The sequence below is a fragment of the Temnothorax americanus genome, unplaced genomic scaffold, assembly GCF_048541705.1.
Source record: "Temnothorax americanus isolate GAGA-0224 unplaced genomic scaffold, ASM4854170v1 Scaffold172, whole genome shotgun sequence".
NCBI classification, from domain to species: Eukaryota; Metazoa; Arthropoda; class Insecta; order Hymenoptera; family Formicidae; genus Temnothorax; species Temnothorax americanus.
In genome coordinates, this window is record NW_027509310.1 from 147,556 (window position 1) to 157,936 (window position 10,381).

The 10,381-nt window shown below is 40.6% G+C and overlaps 1 protein-coding gene across 1 annotated transcript; it reads right to left on the reverse strand.

Moving 5' to 3' along the window:
- Positions 1-5,221: 5,221 nt before the first annotated feature.
- On the reverse strand, positions 5,222-7,129 carry LOC143895994 (uncharacterized). The gene is made up of 2 exons (XM_077403537.1): positions 5,924-7,129; positions 5,222-5,828 (listed from the first exon to the last, which is right to left on the reverse strand). Exon 1 carries the CDS (start codon positions 6,992-6,994, stop codon positions 6,431-6,433), a length of 564 nt encoding a protein of 187 aa, XP_077259663.1. The 5' UTR covers positions 6,995-7,129; the 3' UTR covers positions 5,222-5,828; positions 5,924-6,430.
- Positions 7,130-10,381: the final 3,252 nt, after the last annotated feature.

Here is a 10,381-nt window from a genome sequence, read left to right on the forward strand (position 1 = left end):
CCACGCAATTATTCGCAAGCGTTGTCACAGACTCGTCATTCCTTCTCTTTATTACCAATCGTCCTTCAACGTAGAGAAAGCTTTCACATGGCAACGTGTATAAATCCTGCTGTTGTATGGGTATTTTTATCTCATCGTTATGTCCAAACGTTGTGTTAGCGTACGGATTGTACGTGTGTGTCTCAATCTTGACGACGCTGTCGTCAAAGATCGGTTCACCTCCAATGTTTAAGATATTAGCCATTTCGTACAACGAAACCCAATGATTTCAAAAATTCAATGTTTGACGCAGTGAGTTTCTTCTTTGACAATCGGACTGTTTTTTTGTTTCTCGTCTGTCGCATCTGCTCAGCTTCGTTCAGTACGAGCATTTCACGTTATCGCTGTCGTCTTCGTACATGCAGTCTAACGGTGATCTCTTCTCCGCGAAAATCAATCAATCGACCGTCCTGATCCACGACGCGAAGCGTCAAGTCCGAAATGCTCCGTACGATGATCGGAAGGTAAATGATCTGTGCCGGCGTTTCCGGTATCTTATATCCTGGTGGCACGCTCGGTGAAAAAACGTGTATCGTGTGCACGTACTTGTCGTTGCTGTACGCACCCGCTGTCACGTTACACTCTATGCGAATGATGTTTACGTTGATGTTATTTATAGTCCGAGAGCCCACCGCAAAAATTTGGGTCCATCGCTTTTATGGATAAATTTACTTGCAAAAGGTAGTTTATAAGTCGTATTATCATAAACGATTGTCAGCCAAACTCGTACCCCCTGCGTTATGAGCAATAAAAATTTATTAACAATTGGATTTCTAAGCGATTTGGGTCCATCGCTTTTATGGACGAAACTTGTTTCATTCGAAAGGGCATCAAATTCCCTTTCAGAAAATACCCGGCTGATTTGCCCTGGCCCCTGCAAAACCCAGGCTGATCATGATTTTTGACTCAACGCGCGAGTCAGATCGAGCGTGGCGTTTGAAATGCGCGCCGTAAACAAGGACAGAGCGTCACGCTTTTATTTATACTTTGGATACTATCTAATATCATAAATTTTTAAAGATCATAATTGTTGTTATTGTTATTATTTAACGTTTATGATATTATAATATTGTGTAGGGATTAAGAATATTTTTGATTTTCTTTATCATTCATATTAATTATTATATTTTATATGTTAATTATATATACTTTTATCATTTATCATAGTTAAAAATATCATATTTCCAGATAAAAAGTATGGAACTGTCAGAGAACGTAATGTAAATTAGAATTTTGTCGAATATTTCCAAGTTTTTTACATTTTTTTATAATTAATTAAATTTTAACAAAATCATAGCAAATACTACACGGAAAAAAATAAACTGTAAAAAATCGTCAGAAATCTGATGACTATTTACAGTTTATTATGTAACTCGGCCACGGGTAATGATAAACTCGAAATTTTTCAATAAAATAAATGAGATACTACTAACACGTCAAATGAATTTTTGATATGCACATCAATGCTTTTTTTACAATGTATAATAATATTAATATATATTCATACAGTAAGATTAGGTTCATACATCAATTTATAATAAAAATTTAGTAAAATGACTAAATTACAGTGCTAAACAGTATCTTTTATTGATAATTTTATTATTTTTTACATATCATTTTTTCCGTGTAGTATTTGCTATGATTTTGTTAAAATTCAATTAATTATAAAAAAATGTAAAAAACTTGGAAATATTCGACAAAATTCCAATTTACATTACGTTCTCTGACAGTTCCATACTTTTTATCTGGAAATATGATATTTTTAACTATGATAAATGATAAAAGTATATAATTAACATATAAAATATAATAATATGAATGATAAAGAAAATCAAAAATATTCTTAATCCCTACACAACATTATAATATCATAAACGTTAAATAATAACAATAACAACAATTATAATCTTTAAAAATTTATAATATTAGATAGTATCCAAAGTATAAATAAAAGCGCGACGCTCTGTTCTTGTTTACGGCGCGCATTTCAAACGCCACGCTCGATCTGACTCGCGCGTTGAGTCAAAAATCATGATCAGCTTGGGTTTTGCAGGGGCCAGAGCAAATCAGCCGGGTATTTTCTGAAAGGGAATTTGATGCCCTTTCGAATGAAACAAGTTTCGTCCATAAAAGCGATGGACCCAAATCGCTTAGAAATCCAATTGTTAATAAATTTTTATTGCTCATAACGCAGGGGGTACGAGTTTGGCTGACAATCGTTTATGATAATACGACTTATAAACTACCTTTTGCAAGTAAATTTATCCATAAAAGCGATGGACCCAAATTTTTGCGGTGGGCTCTCGCACTATTAGCGGAACATCCGATTCGTGCCATTGTCGCGACTCCAGCACGCGATTTGCTGAAAATCCCAGCAGCGATCCAATGTTGTTCGGTTTTGTAAAATTTATCCGATAAGCGCACTTGATCTCGCTCTTCATCGTATTGCTATTAGCATGAATAATAATCAATGGGTGCGGTTCATTTTCGTTTGTCGAGACATTATTGGATGGGTCCCATAAAAGAGCGCGTTTCAGATACATGTCTATATCACGCAGTTCGTACGATCCTTCGGAAATGGTAATCTGCTTGTCGTCGTCGTCATAGTAGAATTTATTGTTCGACGAATTTACATTCGGTATCGTGTGATAGGTTTCAAAATCTGTTAGACCGAGCTCGTAATCGCCATCGCTCAAATCCATGCACGGCGGGAAAATAGCTTACCGCGAGGATGCTGCTCTTGCCGGTGAGCGTAAATGTCAGTGACATGTTTGAATAAATACTGAGATTAAACAGCGTAACGCCGGTCTTTAAATTGATTGTCAACCGACTGTAGAAAACGCAGACACAGTTGTCCGCAATTGCTCTGATCGTATCGCTGATAAGGCGTGCGATTGTACTCTATTACATTGTTCTCTAGATACTGCGCCAATTCTCTCGGTGGTCGAAGATTAGTAGATAAAACAATAACAGATCTACCCCGGGAGCTCCGAGGGCGGGTGAGGGGCGGGGGGGGGAAGGCGCCGGGGGGGACGACTTGGTGGCGACGGGGAGCGGGGAGGGGGGGACGACTTGTAGGCGAGGGGTCAGCCGGGGCGGGGGGGGACGACTTGGAGGCGAGGGGGTGAGGAGCGGGGGGGACGACTCGTTGGTGAGGGGGGAGCGGGGGGGCGACTCGTTGGTGAGGAGAAGCGGGGGGGAGAGGACGACTCGTTGGTGAGGTGGAGCGGGGTGGGGGTCGGCGAGCGTGTCGGGACATGTTTATTAAATATTAATAAACATATCGCATTGACAAGGGGTACCGCCGGGGGGGAGGGTCGTCACTTTATCGGTGCGGGGGTATTACAAAAGCGCCGTCCTCTCGTTCGCGTTCTCTTTCGCGCGCGCGGTCTCTCTCTCGCTCTTCAATTTTTAGGTAAAAAAAAAGAAAAAAAAATACCTTAATTTTGACGAGGGGGGGCTCCATGGCCGCGGCCCACCGACATCCGTCTCAATGCTGCCGCCAGTGCCTCCCGTGGATTTTGGCGGCCAGGGCGGTTGACGGGAGGAGGAGGAGGAGAACCCGCGATGTGCACAATTTCAGCCTCGCCGAACACCAGCTCGTCCGCCAATCTCTCGTCCTCTGGCGTTGGACGATACGCGAGACCCTGCGCGAGGGAATCGGCGTAAGACTGCGCCCGCCCGCGTCCGACAGCCGGGAGGACGAGAGCGTTCCTCAGCGCTCGCCCGCGTGAAATCCCGGGTGGCGTGCCCACCTGAGTTGTTGGGAGCCGGGGCGCGGGTGGCTGACGCGGGGGAGCAGCGGACCTCTCCTCTCGAATGTCACTTATTTGTGCCCGCCCGCGTCCGACAGCCGGGAGGCCGAGAGCGTTCCTCAGCGCTCGCCCGCGTGAAATCCCGGGTGGCGTGCCCACCTGAGTTGTTGGGAGCCGGGGCGCGGGTGGCTGACGCGGGGGAGCAGCGGACCTCTCTTCTTCACTATCACTATCACTATCACTACTGTCCTCTAAATTGTCAATATCGATATCGGAATTAAAAAATTCCCCGATACTAACGTTTAACACACGCCGCCCCGGGGGGAAAAGCCGGCCGCGTCCAACACCGAGCGTCCGCGGGATACGCGGGAAACGCGGGAGACGCGGGAGAGCAGCGGGCCTCTCCTCCTGATCACCAGCACCAACAAAGTCCTCGAAATCAAAATCGTTAGGATCGTTTAAAATTTCACTGATTTTTACGTATTTCGCGTTATACGGAGGAAGATCGTACGGAGGCATTACAAAAAATAATTTTAAAAATCACAAAAAATGCGGACTCGTCGTGCACTGCTCTGCGACTGCAGTCAGAATGCCACTTTTTTTCCGTCGTGAGTAGTGATGTCAATAAGAGTTCTAGGCGAGGATCTCAGGGGGGATAGTATTATAAACAGATGTCATTTCACACTACAAAAGCGAGCGTCGCCGGAGCATGGCTTCATAGTTTACGATATATCCAAGCGGCTCGAGTGTTTCGAGTCGAACGTCGCATATACTGCTCGAATGAAAATGCGTGTGAAGAAATTAAGTCATGATTTATATTTTAAAAAATACATTTTTTTATTCTTCTTCTTTTACATATTTTTTGTTTTTACGTACTACGGTAGCGCACTAAAAAATAAAGAGAAACAATGAAAAACGCCGGAAAAAAAAGTTGGCCTGGGAGTCTCTCAGAGACCCCCGCTGTGCACGTATACCGCCGCAATGTCCTCTTCAGACATGTCTTTTTAGGGCAATTTATTGAGGTTTTTTGGTGAACATGTGGGTCACAGGTTCACTGGATCACGTTTTTTTGCGGCGCCATTCGATTATGACGTTGCGCGTTATTTCTTTTTTTCCTTCTTTTCTTCGTCTTTCTCTCGAAAAGGACCGTCTTCTCGTTCGCGTTCTCTCTCGCGCGCGTTCTCTCTCGCTCCCGTTCGCGTTCTCTCTCCCTCGCGCGCTCGCTCCCGTCCCCCGTTTGCGTTCTCTCTCGCTCCCGTCCCCCGTTTGCGTTCTCTCTCGCGCAAGTTCTCTCTCGCTCCCGTCCCCCGTTTGCGTTCTCTCTCGCGCGCGTTCTTTCTCGCTCCCGGCCCCCGTTCGCGCGTTTCTTTTCATTATAATAAATAATTGAGAGAAGGAAAGATAATTTTAGATACAATGATATGCATTTTAATATATATATATATATACATTTATTTCTCATGTAATGCATCATGTACAATATTATCTGCAGCATACGCCAACAGTTCACAATCAATAATTGAATTCTTATCATAAAATTCACGCAAGATTCTAACTGCGTTACATTTATCGGTGATACAATTTTGGCGTAAAATGATTACAAATTGTTTAAATTTTTCACTTACGCCATGAACATTTTGGCACAGTTGAAAATACACATTCTCGACGCAATGTTCTAGTTCGAACAAGAAGAGTACGGTTGACGGTTTCATGTACAAGCTGGTGTCGCACGAGGCCAATTTTACAATATCTGCGTCGCGTATTTTAACGAGTTCGAGATCTCGAAACGCTAGCGATGATGGTCCTGCATGCGATGGTGACTGCACGAGTTGCTGAATATCCGCACGTCTTTCGATGAACGTCACCCACGTTGCATGAGGCAGAATTATTCGATTGCCTCGGTTATCGCCAATATGTATATCCACAGAGGACATAGGTCCCACGTTGATCCCAATATCCAAATATTTATAAGCTGTTGCTGTCAATGCGTATCGTCTGCCTAGTATACGAACCGCGCGACGCTCCAACGAAATGCTATAGAAAAAAATAATGAGATTACTTTCAAAATAATACAATTCGCAAAAAAGATATAAAAAAATATAAAGCTCTATAAATTATACAAAACTTACTTGTTTTCACACGTTGGAGTTTCAACATCGGGAATCGGCACGTAATAATTCATACGTCTACTGCCACTGCTGTTACCGCCGTTGCTTCCTTCAGCGGAATACATTCTTTCTCTCGGTTATGAGAAGTGAACACCGTTCGCACAAGCAGTCGATACGAGACTAGTCGTATAAAAAATTAATCGAATATACGCGGCAACTTACAAAACTATGATGAAGGAGGGGGGGGAAATTAATGTTTCTGGAACGCCCAATTAGCGCTCTGAATTTTAGGAGAGGGGATTAAGGTAAGATGTTTTTTTCTTTATTAAGACGTATATCCCCCCTCCCCCTCCACAAGACATCAACCGCGAAACATGTTCAAACATGTTCGTCTAAAACTGATATCGAAGCTATCGAGTTAGAATTCGTCACGATACCTACTTATTCTTTAATTTTTGTACGCTATCGACTAATGGGGAAAGGAAATAAAGCATTGTAAAATTTACACATACATATAAAATTTATTTTTTAAAAAGATGACAATTCTTTCTGGCGTTTCGACCACCAGTTAAATATTTTTAATACATTTTGCAACGCGCAATTCTTAACGTGTTTTCCACATCGCACAGTATTGGTAGCATCTAGAATATTTAAAGATTCGATATCTTCGTAATCCGCATCCAGAGTCTCGATGTTTAGGTTTCTCGCTTTATTCTCAAGCAGATCCACCAGCCATTCTCGTTTCTCGCATCCCTTGACGTACACGAGAGTCGGCATCTTGTCGTCATTGTCGTCGTCGTCGTCGTCGTCGTCATCGTTGTCGTCCTTTTCCTCACCGAGCACGGCCGATGTAATTAAACGCTTCACCTTGCTGTACGGCACGTTTCCGTCTTCCCATCGTAATCCATGGTGATTGCGAATCAACCAGGAAGCGCACGATTTGTCGGATTTTGTGAGGAGATTCCACGGCATGGGGCATGTAAAGATGTAATGCGCCAGAACGGCCCCGTTTTTCAGCACCGCCGCCTCCTTTACGACAAATTTCATCCCGACGACGAAACCTTGCAGGTCGACGAACGTTGGTGCGGACATGAAGAGATATCTCTCTTTCTTCGATGCGTGAATCGAGAGGAATGACGCGCGTTTCGCGACACTCTGATTTTTATATCCTGCTCCCCTTTTTCCCCTCGCATAAATTTGTATCGGGGGTTAAAGAGAGACAAAATTTTCGTCGACGTTGCCGCGAACACTCAGACTATTTTGCGCACTACGTTGGTCAACGGATTGTACTCGATCACGCGATCGTGTATGATGAGACAGTACGCGGAGGTATTCGGCGGTACGTTCTCCATGCAATCGAATTCTAGTCTGACATCCACGGTGGCGTTTTTGACGGATTCGTTTTGTCGAGAGCAATCGATGATCACGAACGGGCCGTTACGTAGAAAAGTCGAAACGGTGAGACTCGGCTCGAGATATTCGTATCCGTAATAGCCCTTGCAGAAACGCGCGTACATATCGTACAGAATCGCCCATCTGTGTTTACCAAAGTCCAAATTCAAATCGTCGTACGGATAGACTTCCGAGTTTAGGTAGAGTTTCACGTTGAACAGAAACGGCGACAACGAAACATGAAACCGTTAAAATCGACCGATGCGGATAAAAATATCGAAAAGCGACGGTTGGTGGACGAACTGCACGCTCCGGCGAGAAGAAATTTTCCCCGCAGACACGTCATAGTGCGAGGGTACGACCAGGGGGAGGAAACTCCCAATGAAAAAGTAAAGATAGTGTTTCAACGCCACCTGGGCTAATAGACCGGTTTTTTGACACTACCATGGTAAAAACTCGCGGATTGTCGGTAATGTGTTCTGAAGGTATAAGTAGAATTATAAAGAATAATATACATATATATATACATTGATATAAATATAAATGTATGATTATAAATTATAAATAATTATATTATAAAATAAATTAAGACACATTTATATTTCGAAATATATATATTTATTACGTTTATTAATATATAAAATAAAACAGTATATTACTTATAAGCAAGTGTTTATTATACTTATACTATATGTGTACAGCATAATATAAGTATAATAAACATAAGTTTAATATGAGCTAGTATTATATAAGTATATAATATATAACTATTACTACGTTTATGCGAGCGTTACTTCTGTAGTAATTAATTTACGATAATTCCTTCGCGTAAACGGGATTTTCCTTCGCATAAACGGGATTTAGTAGTAACTTACGATAATTTACTCTGCGTAAACGAGTGAATTATCGTAAGTTTTACTATAGAAGTAACGCTCGCATTAACGTAGTATATAATACATATAAGTAATAAGTAATACATATATGTATATGTAAGATTATAATGTAAGTACGTATATAAGTAAGTATTGTACAAACTTTTAATAGTAGTATTTATATATTTGATGATCATAAGAAGTGTATAGTATATAGTGTATGTACGCTTCTTATTTTTCACAGATTCATAAATCAAACAATCGAAATAATTTGCTTTTATGAATATAATTGTATTATAAATGCAAAATATACTGAAAAAAATTATGCAAAAATTAGTGCACGTTTATACATGTTTTTTAAGTTTCGTGTGATAGTATTGTACAGCTTGCTGTTCTATAACATTCCGCGGTTTTCCGGTATATTTACCTCTAAATATCTTATTAATATTTGAACACCATTGAGGAATATAAAAATATTCTATTATTACTTGTAAAAAAATTGTAGTAAAATCCTGTTTGTGTTCTGCACATTTAAAATATGAAAAATTAATATGTTCTTCAATAATCGTACTTAACATTTTAGATATTCTCGCATGTAATAAAAGCAATATTTACAGCACGTTCCGTGTCTTTTAATAAGATAGCTTCTTTGCAAGAAGAACAACTTTTAAAAGGCTGCATAGATAATAATTTTTTAGTAATAATTTTGTAATTATCAGTATTTGCACTTTTATTTTGTACTGATATAGACGTTTCATTAATTTCGGCTATTTCTTCTATATCTGAATTTGAAGTATGTCGTATTTCAATACTATTTTCAACAAAGTGTCGCAACGAAAATAAAGCTTCTCCATCGTTATCAATTTCACAATTCCCACCTACAGTACGTTTACCCGTTAGATTGTTTATCAATAATGTTTTAAAAGAGGATTCAAAATTTGCACACGTAGGATTAACATTACGCCTATTATGACTCCTTATTAATCCAAAAAAATTTTCTAGTGGATCTTGATTTATATATCGTGTCTAGAAGAATAAACTCTTGTTTCTCCCGTGTTTCTTTGTAAAGAGGAAGAAAATGTTAAATGTCCGACTTTTTGAACATACCGGACCTCACAATAGCTTATTTCCGTTATCGAGATAATTATTCGACGTTAGATATGGTCAGTTTTCTACGTATCCGCTGCCTGTATATCACTCGCACAACTTGATACAGAAGGAATATATGTAAGCCGTCGTGGAAGCGGTGGAAGCAGAGTACAGCGCAGACTGCTCATATACCTAGTTATTTTTAATTTAATTTACATTAAATTACTAATAATACATTAAATACTATTAACATTTGTTATAAATAATTTTCACGCTAAATATACTTATGGCCAATTTCTTCATCGTCGGATAACTCTATCCTTCGGTTAACCTCACTTTTCATCTCTTTCTAAGGAGGCAGTTAGAAAGTGATGAAAAGTAAGGTTAACCGAAGGATAGAGTTATCCGACGCTGAAGAAATTGGCTATTAGTCCATAAAACCATCTCTTACTTTTCAAATCTTTTGACAAGTTGATACAACTACTAGAGGCTACCAGTTGCTGCCAGTGCTGAAAAGCTCAGTTTCTACTAGTTTCTACTTTCACGTTTACTTTTCACTACTTCTACTTTTCACTACCTTTTTACTCTTTTTTCAACCCCTTAAAATTTTTTAAAAATTCCCAAATGAATAAGTATACAAATAAACCCCTAATTTAAACTTTTATTTACTTTTAATTTACTTATACCTTTGAACACATTACCGGGCAAACCGCGAGTTTTTAAACCCTGGTAGTGTCAAAAAAAACCCGGTTTTATTAGCCCAGGGGGTTTTAAACTATCTTTACTTTTTTATTTTGGGAAATTTCCTCCCCCGGGGTACGACGACCTGTGCAGGGTGACACATCGAGATGCGTCCGTACTCGCCCTTTTTAAAAGGAGGCCCTTTCCACTACAAAACTCACCGTCATCGATGTTTTGGGGCAAGTACGCGGGGCCCCTGCCCCAAGGGTAAAGGGGGGCAGCCGGGCAGCCCCACGCTATCGCCCGAGAAATTTGACGCCGGGGGGGTGCCCAGTTTAAAAAAAACAAAAACCCCCCCCTGGGGAAGGAAATTTTTCAACACCGACGTCAACGTTCTTTAAAACACGACATCAACATTATTTCCCCCTATTTTTGGGGTTTAAGG